Source organism: Schistocerca piceifrons, chromosome X (assembly GCF_021461385.2).
Source record: "Schistocerca piceifrons isolate TAMUIC-IGC-003096 chromosome X, iqSchPice1.1, whole genome shotgun sequence".
Lineage (NCBI taxonomy): Eukaryota > Metazoa > Arthropoda > Insecta > Orthoptera > Acrididae > Schistocerca > Schistocerca piceifrons.
In genome coordinates this window covers 617799575-617820420 of record NC_060149.1, presented here as the reverse complement: position 1 = coordinate 617820420, position 20846 = coordinate 617799575, and the positions used below count along the sequence as shown (strand labels likewise).

Genomic DNA, 20846 nt, shown 5'->3' with positions numbered 1-20846 from the left:
AACCTGGGGCACATATGGCTTTTTAAAAAATACCACGTATGCAGCAAGTATTATTCCCCATGTCCCATCAGGTTCCATCTTTGAAATATTGCATTCTCTTGTTTATATTTCACTGGTTACTTTGCTAAATACTAGGACATTACATTCTGGTAAACAATAAGTTGGGTGCAACTTTAGAAAGAGCTGTTCATGAAATCGTCATAGGCATTAATAAATGCTTTGAAGCATCGTGTAGTCTGCTTACAAGAGCACAAAATTCACAAAGTTCACTGTTGCTGAGTTTTTTTAAGATTTACTATATGCAGTTCGGAACCTTAATGAGATTTTACCCAATCATACATCCCTGAGATTACAGCTTGATAATACATTCAGGTGGGAGGATTATATCATAGAAATGCTGAAGTGTCTAACAAATAATTTGGTTACATTCATTATATCTCATGCTGTTTCAAATTTTGAGGTAACACCCCAAGCAAAACTAAAGATCACAAGAGTTCAAAAGCACTCATTTTTTGTATGAAATTGAAAACATTTTACAGACACATGTTCAAAGGACTTGGCATACTAACTGCTGCTTCTTGGTATAGTTATTCCTTAATGATTTATTTTTTATTTTTTGTAAATTATACATCCCTTTTTAATTCAACCGACAACTCAATTCCCATATTAAAAACAAGAAATAAAAATATTGTGCATAAAGGCACTTATTTTGAATATACAGCATGTATTATTCAAGAACACATTTTTTCAAGCAATTGCCCCAACCATAAAAAACATTAGATACTAATAAACTACATTAAAATAGAAGTTGTGTGGACTTAAGTTGATTGACTTCTACTCTGAGCAACACCACCTAATGTGAATACAAATTGCCCACCGAGGTTCTGCCCCCCTCTCATGATAATGCATAGCTGTGAGATTTTTTTTTTACTCAGAAACTTCTTTCTCAATACTCCTGACCACAGGAAATCACTTTGTGTAGTTACCTGTGTAAAGGAGGTAAAAATATATCCATATTCTCAGTGCTACTCAGCAGAGCAAGCCATGTCTACAATCATGAACTGGACAGAGTGAACAGGACAGTGTCGCTTGTGTAGATTGTTCAGTCTGTCAATGTATCTTCAACAGTCATTTAACTTTCACCACAAGCACATTGTCACTTTATGAGAAGTACAGTTGTTACCCACTAAAGTGGCCATACATCACAGCAACGTTACTCAGATATTGAGCACATACCCTGAGAGACAAAATATTGAAGACTGTCTCATAATTACCTCTACCCATAAAAAATGAATTGTAGGTGTCTCAAGGGGGAGGCAACAGAGCTGCACACTGCCTTATTGGAGACAACTGGGAGGCCTGTGTCACCCTAGACAGTACGTAACCATTTCCAAACTACTAATTTTGCCTAGAGCTGTCCATTAGGAACAACAGCACAACAATCCCAGCATACTGTCACATTAAGAAGGAACACACAGGATTGGACCAGATTAACAGTGTCAACTGTACTAAAATGAAATTAATGCAGCCATGAGGATGAAATAATGAAGATGAAATGACAAATGGAAACTGTATTTAAATACAACTGAAGTTACTCGAAATAGGACAGATTTTTGCTTCTTTCTGTGTCAACTTCTACAGTTAAAATCTATGTCTGGTGATTTTAAGTGCTATAAATGCATTTAATGAAATTTTTTCACACATGTCAAGAATAATTTAAAACAGGATCAATTTACAAACTAGACCAGTGTAATTTAAATTGCATATATTTCTTAATGTTACATGTTTTTACAATTACATCAAGTTTTCTCATTTTTCTATCTTTCTATATTTTTCTGTCTTTCTATATTTCTATCAGCACATTACCATGTGTTCATATTTTTCCACCACTTGCATGAAACTAAAACTACACAAAGAAATAATATATTTTTCCCTTAGTTGGTGGAATTAGTTTACTTTTAACTGTTTTTAATAGAGACATATTCTGTATTTTCATAAACTTTATATTGAAACTGAATGCCATTTTCTTCTTGGATACCCGAAGGTACTGTAGGATCACTGAAAAATAAACAAATATATAATTAATGCAAAAATTTATTGAGTAGGTTCATTACAAAAGTCTGAAAAATACTTGCCATACTAGACAATGAAACACAGTACACAGTACACAATATAGAGGGAAACTGAGTGTTGGAACCTATTAACAAAGACAAAAAGTGGCTGTTAGCAGTTCAATACGCAGCCACAAACATATTTGATCATTTGCCCAATAACACAAAATATGCTGACAGGTAGGAAAGCAACTTTTAAATTTAGCCTTAAACAATTTCTTCTGGACATCCTACCCCATTTTGTAGACAGAATTTTAATTAAAACTTGTAGCATGTGTAGCTGAAAAACTGAAGTGTGTCACTAGTTACATGAGTAGTGTTAAAGACTAATATGTTAATTCTTATTAAATTTAACAATGTGTTGTTTAGTGACCTCCAAATGGCCAACATACTTATACACAAATCATACATACATACATACATAGCCTGTAAACTGAATCATTGCGCACAATTTCAGTAAAAATTGTGCAAATCATCAATGGAACATGCAGCATCTCAATCTCATACAGTACTTTGTTGTAGGAAGTTATTGTAGAATGCAAATACTTTTGGATTAAAGGAGATCACTCACCAAAAAGCAGAAGCATTGTGTTGTCAATAGGCACACACAAAACAAAGGAACACACAAAACAAAGGAAACTTGCTAGCTTTCAAAGTTTTCCTGCACGCACGCACGCACGCACGCACGCACGCACGCACGCACCCACACACACACACACACACACACACACACACACACACACACACACACACACCCCTATACCACTATATGGTGTCAGTTGGACTAACAGTGTTAGTACAACTGGCACCATGTAGGGGTGAAGCAGCTCGTCAAAGGATAACAGTTTTTGTGTGCCTACTAAGAACTTCAAACTTCTGCTTTTCAGCGAATTTGTCTCCTTTCGTACAGCATTTTGTTTTCTCTCTCCTGCTACCTTCTCTCCATCTATTTTCTAAATTTATGAAGTTACGTAAAACAGTCTTCTAGTATATGCAACAGAATGGAAAGAATGTAATGAAACACAATACCCATATTAACACAGTCATGACCTTTTCATCATTTTAAAGCACATACCTAGAGGTCATATGATATCAACTTTGGTCTTGTCTGAAGCAAATTTTAAAGTCTTTCATCATAAAAACTGATTTATGTCAAATATCCCACTAAATAAAAAGAAGAGGAAAGTCAATTCACTCTTTTTGATGTTTATTTATTTCCTGAAGCCTTAACATTCATTACATGATGGACACCAGGATCAGAGGCTTCAAATAATGTATTTCTATCAGAGTTCAATAGGAACGCAGAGACCATTACATCAAACATCGTTCAAATTCTTTAAACTTACTAAGTCTGCTGCTGGAAAGTACTGAAGTTATGAGGTGTTTATTTGAATGTACTTAGCAGAAGTTCCTTATGCAAAATGTTTATTGTACATACTCCTGGTCCTTGGTTCGATTATTGAAAAAAAGAAAGAAAGAAAGAAAGAAAGAAAGAAATTGCCTCAGATTGAAAATAAATGCTCTTATTTTATTATATCATGATCAGTTTTGAAGGCTGTAGCCTCATCATCACACGTGCTTGTTAACAAGAGAAACTTACCATAAGTCAATGCTACACATAATAAAATTGTATTACATACTGTGTACATGCTAACAAGTTTATTGGCCTCTTCTAGCCTTGACACTGATTAATGGCCCTAACACTAACATCAAGAATGTACATAAATCACAAATGTCCATAACAACTGACAAGTAACATATAGGTATTTAAGAACTTGATGGTGTTGGCAATTTGATTATGTCTTAGTTTAATAAAAACTGGAAATGATGCATTCCATACAGCACGTTTTTGCACCAGAAACCAAGTTAAGTCATGTGGTATAGAACAGTAGCAGATTTGCTTCCATATCGACGGAGACACCTTCAACTGTGGTGTGCGATATGTGATGTAATACCATTCGGTAAATAAGAGTTGTATGTGGATCATTGCATGGAGGTATTAGGCAGAAGCTTCTAACATCTTAATAACATAGAGTTCCCATAGTGTCTTGGAACTTTTAAGTCCTTGTGTCTTATATTAAAGAATTGTACCTTGTTTTATAACAAGTTCTTTAGCACATAAACAATACATAATGTAATTACATTATGTATTGCACTCATTTACTGTACATTTCTATTGCAAACAAGTAAATATGAGGATAAGGCTAGAAGTGCCAATATCAATCATGGTATAATCAAATTAAGAGCATTTAATTACAGTCTGAGGCAATTTTTTTCCTAATTAATTGTAAGACTGTGATCTCCACAGACCCATCAATGACGGAAAGGTAAAATAACCTTATTTCAGTTTAGTTATGTGCCTGTTCCATGTACTGTAATTGCAACTTCTCCTTATTTATCATTTGGTTGGTGATCAAAGATTTTTGTAGCTGAACATCTTACTCCTTTCTGTCACTGTCTATGGTTAAGAGATGAATACCATAAGTAATTTCTTCTTCTATTATCATATTAATGAACATTGCTGTTGTTTTCTGTGGCTGATGGTTGAAAAAAAACTTGATAAGCGAGTTAATGTACTGTGACACTTAACAGTCTTGTTCAACTTGTTAAAGAATGGCATCTGGTTTTACAACACTTAACTGATTAGTCCTATTGTTTCACTTTATTTATGGCATACTAATATGGGACAACAAGACAGTATGAAGTCACTGTTTATAAGAGCTGTCTATGCCATGTCATCAATGTTACAGCCTCTATGTTGCTACACGGCCACACCTATTGTTGATGAGGCTGTGGCTGCTATCTAAAAATGGATAGGAACTAACATAGTTCAGAATTTACAATTTTGACACATTTAATTATTTTTTAAAAGTGCTGCAATGTGGAATATTCATGGTGAAAATCAGAAACAAAAATTGCAAACTAACAGTGTTCAATCTTCCACTGAAAAGTCAGGAGGGCACAAGTGTACTGCCTGGCTACATTTTTATTACTTTATGCACATCATGTATGTTGAGACAATGTGATAAGGGAGCAAAAACAACACTAAAGGGTGACTGAAATATACACAGCAGTAAGGAGAACCTGTTTCACCCCCCCCCCCCCCACCCACCCCTCTTGGCACCCATATCACCCTGGACTGCAGCAACGGAACCATTCCCCACACCATGATTTTGATTACCCATGATCATATACGGAAATGAGGGATATCCTACCCGAGATTCTTCAACCCTTTCTAAAGTGGTATGTCATCGCCACACAACTGACACAACATGCCTATGCCACTCCCAATTCCTTGCCACATGGGTCCTATCTCCATGGAAGATCCAGGTGCGAGACCTGCTCAGTTCATCCAATCCAGTGCATCCCACTTCAATGCAGTCACAGGCATGTCCTATCCTATCACTGTGAAAACATCCATATCATCTGTGGTACAATCACTGCACAGCATTTTATGTGGAAATGACCACCAACCAGCTGTCCGCCAGAATGACTGTCCCATCACTCTGCAGCATTTTATGTGGACATGTCCACCAACCTGCTGACCACCAGAATGAATGGCCACTGTCAAACTGTGGCCAAGAACAAAGTTGACCATCCAGTGGCACAACACGCCTCTGGGCACAACATGCTTAAATTCAATGGCACCATCTGGATTCTTCTCCCTAACACCAGCTTTTCTGTACTATGGAAGTTATCTTTGAAACACATCCTTCGTTCCTGTAATCCTCCTAACCTCAAAAAGTGTCCACTAATCCACTGTCCTCACAACCTTGATCCAACAGTTCCCCTCCCACTGTTCTGTCATCCCCTCCCAATCCATGCCTTCATATCATCTTCACCGTGTGCCTTATCTCACCGGCTCCAGCACCATTGTGTTATGTGCCCAGCCTATGCATCTGCCACACCTCCCTACAGCATTCATATGTTGCACCTGCTGCCCCTCAAGCCCTTAGCTACATGTCCCCAACCCCTCCTCCCATCTCTTTCTCCCTCTACCTATCCCACCTGACACAACCTCCACTTTCAGTCCACCTGCTGAACTACAATCCCGGCATTGTGTGTCTGGGCAGCACAATGTAGGTGCACGTGTGTGTGTGTGTGTGTGTGTGTGTGTGTGTGTGTGTGTGTGTGTGGTTCTTGAATGTAATCTGTAACAGCTATGCTGCATATTAAATTGTCCAGTAGTTGAGACCTATTACTCTTTCTCTGCTAAGAATCTGAAGGCTTCAAAACATGTGTGAAAGCACTTAGCATAATTGAGATTTGAAAATCTGGTACATTTGTTCAAAAACATGAAGGCCAAAACATTACTGAAATTTAAAACACAATTAAATGATCTTCATTCAGACAAAGTAAGTGAAACAAAAAAGTTGTGTAGACAGTTAAAATCTATGTACAAGTGTTTTTCTGGTGAAAACTTGCAGCCATTGTTTTATGTTAATTCTTCCTGTCTCTTTAATCAGCACCTGTAATTAGTATCCCTGTCACGCTGAAGGAGGAGGAAGAATGTCTACAAATAGAGAGCAGTCAACAGTACTTTTCACTGTGAACACAAGGCTGTTGATACTAGCAAAGCAAGTAATTCTCCATGCACTTCATTCTCTTGAAAGTAGCAACAGGACATTGCAAACTTAATAGGAAACACAAATCATTCAGAAAGGTGAGAGGAAGGTGAGGTAGCAACTACAATTTTATGAATTTATATGAGCAGGCTGAAGTGTGCTATACTGGGAGCTCACAAGGAATGGTCAATTATTCAGGGATACAACAGGAATGATTATTGAAAGCAAAGGAAATCTAGTAAACATTGGCCTTAAAATGCATACCTTAAGAGCTACGAGCACTTCATCTTCGATACTGTGAAACAAATCTCTTCTACTGCAAAATCTTTGCTTTCCATATTTTGAGAGGTGGTAACTGCCCAAGATCTTTCAAATTCTTCCAATCTGACAGCACCCTGGGGGCAGATGAAGATTATAGAACACTATACACAACCCATGCATAACCCCACACCATCCACCAGTTAACTTGTTTGTCTGGATCTCTATGACCACAAATATTAAATATAATGTTGTCTCAAAGGCACCTTCAAGATTCTAAACTTTTCAAACTAACTGGTGACATTTTTGCAAGGTGTGATAGGCATTAACACCACAGATAAAGAACTTAAGCAAATGACTACACTTTATCATGTTCACTCCCTTCAAAACTTCGAGTAACTGGGCATGAAATGATAACAGTTCATCCGATTAAAAAAAATAAAAATAAAAATAAAAAAAAATAAGTGTGTGCAATGCAAATTTCTCCAATTGGGTAATAGTGCTACTGTTAAGGTTTCAATGATCATTTAAAATTCTGTTTAACATATTGTGCTTGCTGCCTGTAGAAAATATGGGTACATTGTGAGTCCCCTAACAGTTGGCATTTGAAGAACTTCTGAGCGCAGCTTTCCTAATTATTAATTCGCAACACATTATTTCTCAGCAGTGATGGCTGGAAGTCAGTTGGTCACTCTTTAAATACATTGGAGAGCTGCTAAATGGATGTTCCTGTTTCCACAAAATGCTTCTTGACTTGAAAAAGGTATTAAAGGAATAATGAGTTCCCACACTTCTGTTGTTGCAGTATGCTTCCGTAATAGTCCTGATCAGAAATGTTTGTCACAAAACGGGACAATTTGACTTATGAAGACATTCTGTTCTAAAATTGACGATAATAGCTCTGAAATCAATGACAGTAGTTCTGAGACACATGATAATCTGCTTGAATCTTTCATCTTGCAAGCAGGAGCCATACAAAGTATGGTGAAAAAGTTTACTATGTCTGGGGGACTGCAGCAGTCACTGAGGCCTGACTGGAATGTGTTAAAGAAATCTTAATTAACCCTCGAGTAGACGCGCGGTATACTTTGTACACACGTTACCAACATAAATATCTGTGAGCAAAACCACAGTTTAATCTTAGTTTAATAAAACAATGATAATATAAACTTACATAATATGAGCTAACACACAGTCTAATTACATAATAATAAAATAAACTTTCGTTATATCACTCTGTTGCCATGGACACATGTTACACCACAGTAATGACTCACTCGATGCATTAAACAGAGTAGTGGTATCAGATGCCAGCGAACCCCTTATTCGATTATTAATTGGGGTCGTTTTCTTGCATGGATCATAAATTTTTCCTCAACTAGCTAACCAGCTATTTTATATTACTGCTGCCTACTGTGGCATATGACAACACAATTTATCACTGTGTCTACTGAAGCAATAATGAAGGAATAGGTATGGACTTGCAGTTGTGAAACAATAATGGAACAGAGCAATTTTATTTGTGGTTGGCACTTGAGCATTAACACTGTCTAACTTTGAACTTATATCAGTGAGGTAGACAGCAGCAATAATGACTCAGATCATTAATCCACACCTATTTAACTCACTATAATATATATTCCCCCCCCCATGAACCATGGACCTTGCCGTTGGTGGGGAGGCTTGCGTGCCTCAGCGATACAGATAGCCGTACCGTAGGTGCAACCACAACGGAGGGGTATCTGTTGAGAGGCCAGACAAAAGTGTGGTTCCTGAAGAGGGGCAGCAGCCTTTTCAGTAGTTGCAAGGGCAACAGTCTGGATGATTGACTGATCTGGCCTTGTAACAATAACCAAAACGGCCTTGCTGTGCTGGTACTGCGAACGACTGAAAGCAAGGGGAAACTACAGCCGTAATTTTTCCCGAGGGCATGCAGCTTTACTGTATGATTACATGATGATGGCGTCCTCTTGGGTAAAATATTCCGGAGGTAAAATAGTCCCCCATTCGGATCTCCGGGCGGGGACTACTCAAGAGGATGTTGTTATCAGGAGAAAGAAAACTGGCGTTCTACGGATCGGAGCGTGGAATGTCAGATCCCTTAATCGGGCAGGTAGGTTAGAAAATTTAAAAAGGGAAACGGATAGGTTGAAGTTAGATATGGTGGGAATTAGTGAAGTTCGGTGGCAGAAGGAACAAGACTTCTGGTCAGGTGACTACAGGGTTATAAACACAAAATCAAATAGGGGTAATGCAGGTGTAGGTTTAATAATGAATAGGAAAATAGGAATGCGGGTAAGCTACTACAAACAGCATAGTGAACGCATTATTGTGGCCAAGATAGATACGAAGCCCACACCTACTACAGTAGTACAAGTTTATATGCCAACTAGCTCTGCAGATGACGAAGAAATTGAAGAAATGTATGATGAAATAAAAGAAATTATTCAGATTGTGAAGGGAGACGAAAATTTAATAGTCATGGGTGACTGGAATTCGAGTGTAGGAAAAGGGAGAGAAGGAAACATAGTCGGTGAATATGGATTGGGGGACAGAAATGAAAGAGGAAGCCGCCTGGTAGAATTTTGCACAGAGCACAACATAATCATAACTAACACTTGGTTTAAGAATCATGAAAGAAGGTTGTATACATGGAAGAACCCTGGAGATACTAAAAGGTATCAGATAGATTATATAATGGTAAGACAGAGATTTAGGAACCAGGTTTTAAATTGTAAGACATTTCCAGGGGCAGATGTGGACTCTGACCACAATCTATTGGTTATGACCTGTAGATTAAAACTGAAGAAACTGCAAAAAGGTGGGAATTTAAGGAGATGGGACCTGGATAAACTAAAAGAACCAGAGGTTGTACAGAGATTCAGGGAGAGCATAAGGGAGCAATTGACAGGAATGGGGGAAATAAATACAGTAGAGGAAGAATGGGTAGCTTTGAGGGATGAAGTAGTGAAGGCAGCAGAGGATCAAGTAGGTAAAAAGACGACGGCTAGTAGAAATCCTTGGGTAACAGAAGAAATATTGAATTTAATTGATGAAAGGAGAAAATATAAAAATGCAGTAAGTGAAACAGGCAAAAAGGAATACAAACGTCTCAAAAATGAGATCGACAGGAAGTGCAAAATGGCTAAGCAGGGATGGCTAGAGGACAAATGTAAGGATGTAGAGGCCTATCTCACTAGGGGTAAGATAGATACCGCCTACAGGAAAATTAAAGAGATCTTTGGCGATAAGAGAACGACTTGTATGAATATCAAGAGCTCAGATGGAAACCCAGTTCTAAGCAAAGAAGGGAAAGCAGAAAGGTGGAAGGAGTATATAGAGGGTCTATACAAGGGCGATGTACTTGAGGACAATATTATGGAAATGGAAGAGGATGTAGATGAAGATGAAATGGGAGATACAATACTGCGTGAAGAGTTTGACAGAGCACTGAAAGACCTGAGTCGAAACAAGGCCCCCGGAGTAGACAATATTCCATTGGAACTACTGACGGCCGTGGGAGAGCCAGTCCTGACAAAACTCTACCATCTGGTGAGCAAGATGTATGAAACAGGCGAAATACCCTCAGACTTCAAGAAGAATATAATAATTCCAATCCCAAAGAAAGCAGGTGTTGACAGATGTGAAAATTACTGAACTATCAGCTTAATAAGTCACAGCTGCAAAATACTAACACGAATTCTTTACAGACGAATGGAAAAACTAGTAGAAGCCAACCTCGGGGAAGATCAGTTTGGATTCCGTAGAAACACTGGAACACGTGAGGCAATACTGACCTTACGACTTATCTTAGAAGAAAGATTAAGGAAAGGCAAACCTACGTTTCTAGCATTTGTAGACTTGGAGAAAGCTTTTGACAATGTTGACTGGAATACTCTCTTTCAAATTCTAAAGGTGGCAGGGGTAAAATACAGGGAGCGAAAGGCTATTTACAATTTGTACAGAAACCAGATGGCAGTTATAAGAGTCGAGGGACATGAAAGGGAAGCAGTGGTTGGGAAGGGAGTAAGACAGGGTTGTAGCCTGTCCCCGATGTTGTTCAATCTGTATATTGAGCAAGCAGTAAAGGAAACAAAAGAAAAATTCGGAGTAGGTATTAAAATTCATGGAGAAGAAATAAAAACTTTGAGGTTCGCCGATGACATTGTAATTCTGTCAGAGACAGCAAAGGACTTGGAAGAGCAGTTGAATGGAATGGACAGTGTCTTGAAAGGAGGATATAAGATGAACATCAACAAAAGCAAAACGAGGATAATGGAATGTAGTCTAATTAAGTCGGGTGATGCAGAGGGAATTAGATTAGGAAATGAGGCACTTAAAGTAGTAAAGGAGTTTTGCTATTTGGGGAGCAAAATAACTGATGATGGTCGAAGTAGAGAGGATATAAAATGTAGGCTGGCAATGGCAAGGAAAGCGTTTCTGAAGAAGAGAAATTTGTTAACATCCAGTATTGATTTAAGTGTCGGGAAGTCATTTCTGAAAGTATTCGTATGGAGTGTAGCCATGTATGGAAGTGAAACATGGACGATAAATAGTTTGGAAAAGAAGAGAATAGAAGCTTTCGAAATGTGGTGCTACAGAAGAATGCTGAAGATTAGATGGGTAGATCACATAACTAATGAGGAAGTATTGAATAGGATTGGGGAGAAGAGAAGTTTGTGGCACAACTTGACCAGAAGAAGGGATCGGTTGGTAGGACATGTTCTGAGGCATCAAGGGATCACCAATTTAGTATTGGAGGGCAGCGTGGAGGGTAAAAATCGTAGGGGGAGACCAAGAGATGAATACACTAAGCAGATTCAGAAGGATGTAGGTTGCAGTAGGTACTGGGAGATGAAGAAGCTTGCACAGGATAGAGTAGCATGGAGAGCTGCATCAAACCAGTCTCAGGACTGAAGACCACAACAACAACAATATATATTCGCTGGAAAAAGATTTTAAAATACCTCACACCTATGCATGGATGATCAAGCTTTCAATCATAAATAAATGTTGAAAATGTTACCCACTCTTTAACTGTACTAAAATAAATGAAAAAGTCCATCATTTAACTCCAACTACTTCATTTATGAGACTGCATACTGTCACACTTTTAAAGTAATCAGGCAGAGAAATGTCATAGCATATGTTTCCCGAGATAGAATACAGCACATGTTGGCACGGAACACAAAGCAAAGCATACATCGAAGTTCTAGCCCAGACTGGACAATCGGAACCAACCGACAGCTGAGTCATCCTGTGGCAATGATGTCATTCGGATGCAGTATGGAGAAGTCCTACACACTCCCGGCTGTTGTTAGCCTTCTACTTCTCACGTAGCTCCTCAGTTGGCATCACGAGACTTCTGTGTACCCTGTTATATTCCTCCCACCAAGAAAAAATCACTGGCAGTACTGGGAATCGAACCTGGGTCCTCCACATAGAAGCTAGACCCACTGACCACTGAGTTATAGAGGCAGACTGGCACGATAGGGGACATAACTGATTTTATAAGATATTTAGTCATTGGACCCCGAATGTTTGATTAAGTTATAGGTAAATAAGGTTTTTGGGGTGTAAGGAGTGGCCAGGGAGGGATAAGGAAGCACAAGTGTGCACATCATAAAGTCTTTTCTGTTCCCCACCCCCTCTCCCGAAATGATCAGAGGTTATCACATTAATAATGACACCTCCCATTCTCCCACCCAAATGGGATGATACAAGTATAGTTTTAAGCCTGAACTACCCAAAATGGTCAAAAGATTAATACTAGAGAACTGGTGGCTGCTAAATATCATTGTTGCCACATATTACATCATCATAAGATAGCCAATAAGGTTTGCAATGACACACAAAGAAGTTCTGTTTGCTGTAGATTAAAAGCCTTTGCTTCCCAGTAGACATACAACTAAATTTGCCCCATGTAACTGGTATATTAGCTTTTCACATTTAAATTCATCAGTCTACAAACAACAGTTTTTTATCATTACAACTAAAAAAGAATTTAATCAAACATTTGTGCCTGAATTAAAAGTGAAGTTAGTTATTTCTTTAATATGTAGCACACACATAAGCCAAACAGTGTGTTCAACAATACTCAAAATGTCAGAATACCACTAGAGAAACAAAGCAAACATTAAGAAACAAATTCAAATCTATGCCTATCATCAGCAGGCGTGTGCCCTATGGAACAATGAGACCATACTGCTCCCAACATTCCTGTGGGTGTAGCTTGAAAAGGACAGGTATCCTATCGTGAGCACATGGTGGAGGGAAGGAGCACAATTTCAAGGATTGCGCAGAATTTTAGAAACAGTCTGCTGGACTGTACTCTGGCCATGAATGATGAAGTGTTTCTGAACTGGTGTAGACAGATAAAGCAATGACCCATACCTAAAAAAGGATATGTTAATAATTACCTCAAAAAACATGGTAACAAATGACTGATGAAGTGAAAAAAACAATGTAGTGATTACAAAAGATTAATGATACAAAACAATAAGAAGCAAGAACCAGTAATACAGCAAATATTCTCCTATCATGTGAAAATATTTCATGGTGTTCATGGAATGAATGAACCTGGGAAATAAGTATTCCTGTCAGCTATTGCAATACAGAAAAAATATGGAAAATATTAATGGGGGCAATTTACGGAAGTGTGCTGAAAAGAACTGGAATAATGGTATGGCAAAATGAAATGAAAATGTTCCAACCACACCTGCAAATCAGCCACAAAGCAACATCAACTTCATTAGATACATCACGGGCTGGAATGACTGAACCACTTCTACCACCTCTATTTAATTTCTTGAGCATTCCATTACAATAATTAACACAAGTCCGTTTCTGAGCTTTAGTCAAATTGTGTAAAATTCATTAGGAACAGATATTTATCAAACTCACAGAAAATCATTTCAATGAAAACTCTCACATGAAATAAACCATTTTGTTCACATCTCAACAGCATCATCTAGTTTCTGTTTGCAAAAACTTAAAAATGTGATACTCTTAATGTTTTATCCATATATTTCAGTGCCCAACTACAGCTCAACATTTCCTCTCTCAGTGACTGCAATCAACACTATTTTTTTTCCATTCTTGTATTAATTTTGCCACGTACCTCATTCCCACATTTCAATCCTGTGTTGTCAGTCTTTCATTGTTGTTTCTCTATTCAGCAAATTCTTTCTTGACACACATTTGTTATTTTTTCTTTTCTTTCTTTCTTTCTTTGACACACAAATTACCCCTAACATACTATCCATGCAGTACAGGATAAGTTTTGCAATGCTCAAGTCTTCCTTGAACCCTTCAGTAACTATTTCAGCTGAGTTGGGGTTCCATAAATGAACCAATTATTAATTTATTTTTGTTGTCAATTACAACCTTTACCCGTATTAAACCACATAAAGTCTACTTCAATGTCACTACAATATAAACTATTTCTAAGAGCAACCAACATGCTGCAACCAATCATCATCTGCTTCAGTGCTTTCTATGAGCGCTTGGAATTCTGGTTCCTTCCAGACAAAACTATGACAATTCGGAACTATGATACAAATGTGAGACGTTAACTTTTCCCAGCGAATTCAATGTTCAAATAACTTACGGGTTTGCTGCCAGGTGACGTCGTCGACCACTGCCGATATTTCGACAGGAGCACTCTCTGCCATTCTCAAGGCACAAATGCGAGGAGGAAGCAATGTGCAAGGGAATTTAATACCTCGGTTCACAGAGGAGAAACAAGGAAGATACCACACACAGAACAAGTAACCGCAGAGTCAACACACAACCAAAGACAACCAACATCAGAAATATCAATGGTGACTATTAATCAACAGGTGAGGTAGCACTAATTCTGTCCCTCTGTTTTTTGACGAGAGATAGAGCCGGATTTCAAGCAGCATTTAAAGAAAATCCACCATCTCTGTTTATAAGGTTGCTTGATAGTTTGATTTCAACAGCTTCCTTAATAACACTATCCCAATAGCTGGACGTGCAAGCCAGAATCTGTGTGTTGTTGTATTCCACAGGATGACTGGTGTCAAGGCAATGTCCTGCAATAGTGGATTTGCTCGGCTGTTGTAAGTGTGTGTGACATTTATGTTCAGTCCTGTTGATTAATAGTCACCGCTGATATTTCAGATGTTGGTTGTCTTTGGTTGTGTGTTGACTCTGCGGTTACTTATTCTGTGTGTGGTATCTTCCTTGTTTCTCCTCTGTGAACCAAGATATTAAATTCCCTTGCACATTGCTTCCTCCTTGCATTTGTGCCTTGAGAATGGCAGGGTGTGCTCCTGCCGAAATATCAGCTGTGCTCAACGTCGTCACCCGGCAGCAAACCCGTAAGTTATTTATACATTCAGTTCACCGGGAAAAGTTAAGGTCTCACATTGTTTACCTCTACGGGGAGGAAATGTATCATTGCTTGTGGAGGTTGGATAAACTTAGCAGCAGTAGAGTAAGGTTGGAATGTGCTTTATCGTTTTTATTGAAGTGTCAAAATCATAGTGTGGTTCCAACATTTGCTAAGGTTATGCATCATATTAATTCTCCTGCCGCCAATCGCATCAAGCAACGTGCTGGTTTAGCTCTTGTCAGTTAGATTTTGTTTCTAAGGAATTATTTCAGCTTCATTTAATGATGGTGTCTAATGTTTCTGAATTTTCTTGGGATTGGGTGGACGGTGCCTCTTGGTCGCAGTCTGACAGGGAATTTCAATCTGTAACTGCTCATTATTTGGCAAAGTTTGAACATTTCCTTGGCTCAGTGTCTAATTCTAATTTTAATTCTCGACGTTCTGTGATCAATCTCTCAGAGAAAACGTTTGACGACGCAGCTTTGTCTGTGCTGGGGAAAGGTTTGAATTTCGCACCAACGCCTAAGAGTTTGCCAGTCATTGATTTTATTTGTTCTATTGAACAGGCTGTTTATAAACTACCTTCCAAGGCTGCGGAAGAGGTTAGGAGGGAGGCCTGTCATGTGTTGACTGGGGCCCGTCCACCGAACTGCAATATACAGCAGCTGAGGCGGCCGCTTTACGTTCATTCAGAATGGATCCTGATATTGTTATTTTACCTGTGGACAAGGGAAATGCCACGGTTTTGTTGAACAAGCACAATTACATTCAAAAGATGCAGTGTCTACTTTCTGATTCGGCGTATCGCAAAATTGGTGCTGACCCTACTAAGAGTGTTGAGAGAAAGACTAATAACCTTATGAAGAAAAGTTCTTTGTCACAGGAGACTATCAAGAGTCTTAATTCTTACTGTGCTGTACCACCTAGATTATATGGCCTCCCTAAGGTCCATAAAGAGGCTGTCCCATTGAGGCCTACTGTTTCTAATATTGGTGCTCCGACATGTCGTGTAGCTGAACATCTTGCTAGTTTGTTGAGCCCACTAGTAGGTAGGTGTGAACACCACATTAAGAACTCTGCAGATTTCTTACGTCGATTGCAGGGGTTGCACTTAAATGACACTGATATTTTAGTCAGTTCTGATGTGGTTTCTCTTCTCACTTGTGTTCCTCTCTCTGATTCGTTGCAGCTAATTGAGGTTAAGTTTGGTGTCGAGTTAACAAATCTATTTTGACATGTGCTGACTTCCACTTACTTTTTATTCGACGGTCAGTACTATTAACAGACTGATGGAGTTGCAATGGGAAGACCATTGTCACCTATTATGGCCAAATAGTTTATGGAGGACTTTGAGGAACATGCACTGGAGTCAGCAACCTTGAAACCTGCTTGTTTTTTCAGATATGTAGATGATACTTTTGTTGTTTGGCCTCATGGTAGTGAGAATTTAAACTGGTTTTTGGAACACTTGAATTCAATCCACCCAAATACTCTGTTCACTATGGAGGTGGAAAAGAATGGATGCCTTTCCTTCCTTGATGTGTTAGTCAGAAGCAAGACTGATGGTACGTTGGGATATTCTGTTTATAGGAAGCCTACTCACACTGACTTGTATCTGCGAGCCGATAGTTGTCACATCCAGCTCAGCGTGAAGGAGTACTTCGTACCTTGGTTCACAGGGCCCACGTTATCTCAGACCCTGAAAGTTTGGCAGCTGAGCTATCACATCTCTAAGTCACCTTTCGTCAGAATAGTTATAGTGAGAGGCACATCAAACGTGTGTTGCGCTATCAGCCTTCTGTGCAACGGATGAGTGGCGACAGCAACGAAGTGGCACCTAAGTCTACGGCCTTTTTGCCTTATGCAAGAAGCATTTCCAACAGGATTGGCCGTATTTTGCGGAAATATGATGTGAAATGTGTTTTTCGACCACCTTCCAAGATTAAGGCCCTGTTAGCACCCGTAAAAGATGATCTTGGTTTCCGTAAGGCTGGTGTCTATCTTATTCCTTGGAGTTGTGGCATGTCATATATTTGTCAATCAGGGCTGTGGAAGACCGGTGTATTTAACACAAACATCACACACTCTTACAACAGCCGAGCAAATCTGCTATTGCAGAACATTGCCTTGACACCGGTCATCCTATGGCATACAACACCACACAGATTCTGGCTTGCATGGCCAGCTATTGGGATAGTGTTATCAAGGAAGATGTTTAATCAAACTATCAAGCAACCTTATAAACACAGATGGTGGATTTTGTTTAAATGCTGCTTGGAATCCGGCTCTGTCTCTCATCAAAAAACAGAGGGACAGAATTAGTGTTACCTCACCTGTTGATTAATAGTCACCATCGATATTTCTGATGTTGGTTATCTTTGGTTGTGTGTTGACTCTGCGATTACTTGTTCTGTGTGTGGTATCTTCCTTATTTCTCCTCTATGAACCGGGGTATTAAATTACCTTGCACATTGCTTCCTCCTTGCATTTGTGCCTTGAGAATGGCAGTGTGCGCTCCTGTCGAAATATCGGAGGTGGTCGACGACGTCATCCGGCAGCAAACCCGTAAGTTATTTAAATATAATACAAATGTTTCTTAGGTCTACCATTGTTCTGTGTTTGACCTGCACCCTTTGAAACTGAACACTCATTTTTACTTTCCTGAGACCCACTACCCCAAGAAATTGCCCAGCTCACTCCACACAGCCCCCGCTACCTCAAGTAGCTGCCTCCTGTGTGAATGGACTCTTAATCCATGAAGCAGATCCCAATATCTCTACATTCCATGGTGCAAGTAAAGGAAAATGCAGCCTGCATGGTCACAGAAACTTCGCATCTGCTGCTTCAGACTATCACTCAGCTCTGTGCTAAAGACGCACTGCCAGTCCTGTCAACGATGCTAAAGATGGTGAGCTCTGCATGCATATTGCAAGCAAAACTGGCTGTCTTTATCACTTCAGAGCCACCAGAAGCCAGAGAGAATCTCTTCCAATCCTAATTGACACACCTCAGTATTCATATGAGCAACTACCTACCGTTGGCTGCACCCTGTGCTCTCCATAGCATTCGAAAGTATCAGGTACATATCTGGGATGACTCACCCGGTATGCAAACTGCGTGCACACAAAATTTCTTTCCCCCTTTGACAACTATATCACGTGCCTCGCATTGGTGTTCCCAAATATCAATAATCCCAATCTCTGTGACTGCCTGTATCTTGTTGGCTATGAGGCTTCCTCTGCAACAGGGCAGGCAATTGCAGCTGGCTCAAAATCTTTATCAGCTATAAATGTACCTGAAACATATTTGTCAGAAAAAAAATTGGGGAGGCCAGTCGATTGGTCCCCCAGAATGTCTTCCGCTGCCAGCCATACCTTGAAATGACCTCCCAATCGACCACAGGTGATGGCTCAACCTCAATACTGGCGGGGTCAGGCCAACCACAGTGTTAGACTGATCGGGATAAATGTGAGATGTGCTGGATTTTCCTTGAATCCTCCACACACAATGAAATCCACTGGCTGCATGACTAAAGCCAGAACCACCTGGAGCTGTGACTGAAGGGTCTCCAACTCAACTTGCATACCAAACACAGCTTTCACAGTCACTATTCATACTAAAGATGATGGAAATATACACTACACAAGCATGTGAGAAATTTAGTATTAAACTACAATAGCATACAGAGAGAGCTAAGTAAGTAGATCTTTTTAGTTCAAAGTTCCTAATACAATGCACAAACAAAACAGCTAATCTCCTGGTGCTGCACAAATGAAGGTTGACACATGAATGCCATTTCAGACAATATTACTTTGATTCCAGTTTCTGTTGTCACATTACTACCACTTGAAATCTTTTTCTCTCTTATGTTGCTACATTTTATCTCATTCATATTTCACAAATTTTTCCTGGGCCAATTTGGTTAACTGGACCATGTTTGTTTGCCTCAAGGACAACATACATGCCACGAAATATTTTTGTACAATGAGGAAACAATGGCACTCATTCTGATACTTCTTACTGTTTCACTGAATGATTTATCAGTACCATCTAATTTATTTTTCATATGAATCTTCATCATATATTTACTAATTTATACGCACTATCTGATCAAAAGTATCCAGACACCTATTAGTGGACATTAATATGGGTTATGTCCCCCCTTCACCTTTACACTGTCTTGAACTTTGCTGGGGACGTTTTCAATGAGGTGTCTGAATGTCTTTGGTGGAATGACAGTCCATTCTTTCTCAAGAGCTGAAACCAGAGAAGGTAGTGATGTAGGATGCTGGTGTCTGGAGCAAATTCGATGTTCTAATTCAGTCCAGAGGTGTTGCATTGGGTTCAGGTCACGACTCAGAGCAGACAAGTCTATTGTAGGAATGTTACCATCTATAAACCATAGCACTTCACAGGTGCTGCTTTGTGACAGGTTGCACTGTCATGCTGATAAAATCAATCACTGTCACTGAACTTTCCCTCTGGTGTACACTGTACACAATGATGTAAAACATATTCATAGCCTTCCACATTTAGAGTTTCCTTAAGTGAAATAAGGAGACCACACCCTTACCATGAAAAACACCCCCATACTATGACACTACCTCCTCTGCACTTCACAGTTGGCATTACACTAGATGACAACTAACAGTTACCAGGCATCCACCAAATCAAACTATTCATTTGGATTGCCTTCGTCCTCTTGTCTCAATAGAGTTCTGGATGTTTTTCACTTGTTTACCTGCTGGATAAATGCGCTGTGTTTGCTGGTGATCACTCAAAGAGTAAGAGCAGAAAAAGTGTGTGTCATTTGCATCAGGGAGTGAGTGAGGGAGTGAGTGAGTGAGTGAGTGAGTGGGAGGGAGGGGAAGGGGGGAGAGGGAGGGAGGGAGGGAGGGAGGGAGGGAGGGAGGGAGGGAGGGAGAGATTGGTTGGTTATTTTGGGGAAGGAGACCAGACAGCGAGGTCATCGGTCTCATCGGATTAGGGAAGGACAGGGAAGGAAGTCGGCCGTGCCCTTTGAAAGGAACCATCCCGGCATTTGCCTGGAGCGATTTAGGGAAATCACGGAAAACCTAAATCAGGATAGCTGGACGCGGGATTGAACCGTCATCCTCCTGAATGCGAGCCCAGTGTCTAACCACTGCGCCACCTCACTCGGTGAAGGGAGAGAGAGAGAGAGAGAGAGAGAGAGAGAGAGAGAGAGAGAGAGAGAGAGAGAGAGAGAGTAACATATATACAAATATCAAATATTTAAAAGTCATTTGTAAAAATATCCTGAGAGCACCCTCAGGACATAAAACCCAGTAGTCAAAACCTCCTCACAGTTCAGACCCATCCGATTATTAGCACATAACAACCTAGACTTACCAATTCATTCAGAAATTTCATCTTCAGAATCCCAGCAACTGAGGTCTAGAAAACCATTATGGCACACAGAAATCAGCCTGCAGGCCATTAACTTCAACATGCATGAAGCCTGGAAAAATCAGTGGCAGGAGCAATCTTCCATGAAGCATCACATTAATCAAAACTACCTTGGGGCAATCAGCA

General features: G+C 39.6%; 1 protein-coding gene across 5 annotated transcripts in view; it reads right to left on the bottom strand.

The window, feature by feature from the left end:
• Positions 1-1748: 1748 nt before the first annotated feature.
• LOC124723030 (dihydrofolate reductase-like) overlaps positions 1749-20846 on the bottom strand; it is a 130499-nt gene continuing 111401 nt past the window's right edge. For 4 of the 5 annotated variants that reach the window (XM_047248205.1, XM_047248206.1, XM_047248202.1 and 1 more), the window contains exon 5: positions 1749-2058. In XM_047248205.1, the coding sequence (XP_047104161.1) occupies positions 1959-2058 (100 nt within the window). In that variant the 3' untranslated portion in view covers positions 1749-1958. Of the gene's footprint in view, positions 2059-6940; positions 7072-20846 lie in introns of all 5 variants that reach the window. The other variant, XM_047248203.1, reaches the window with a different exon arrangement.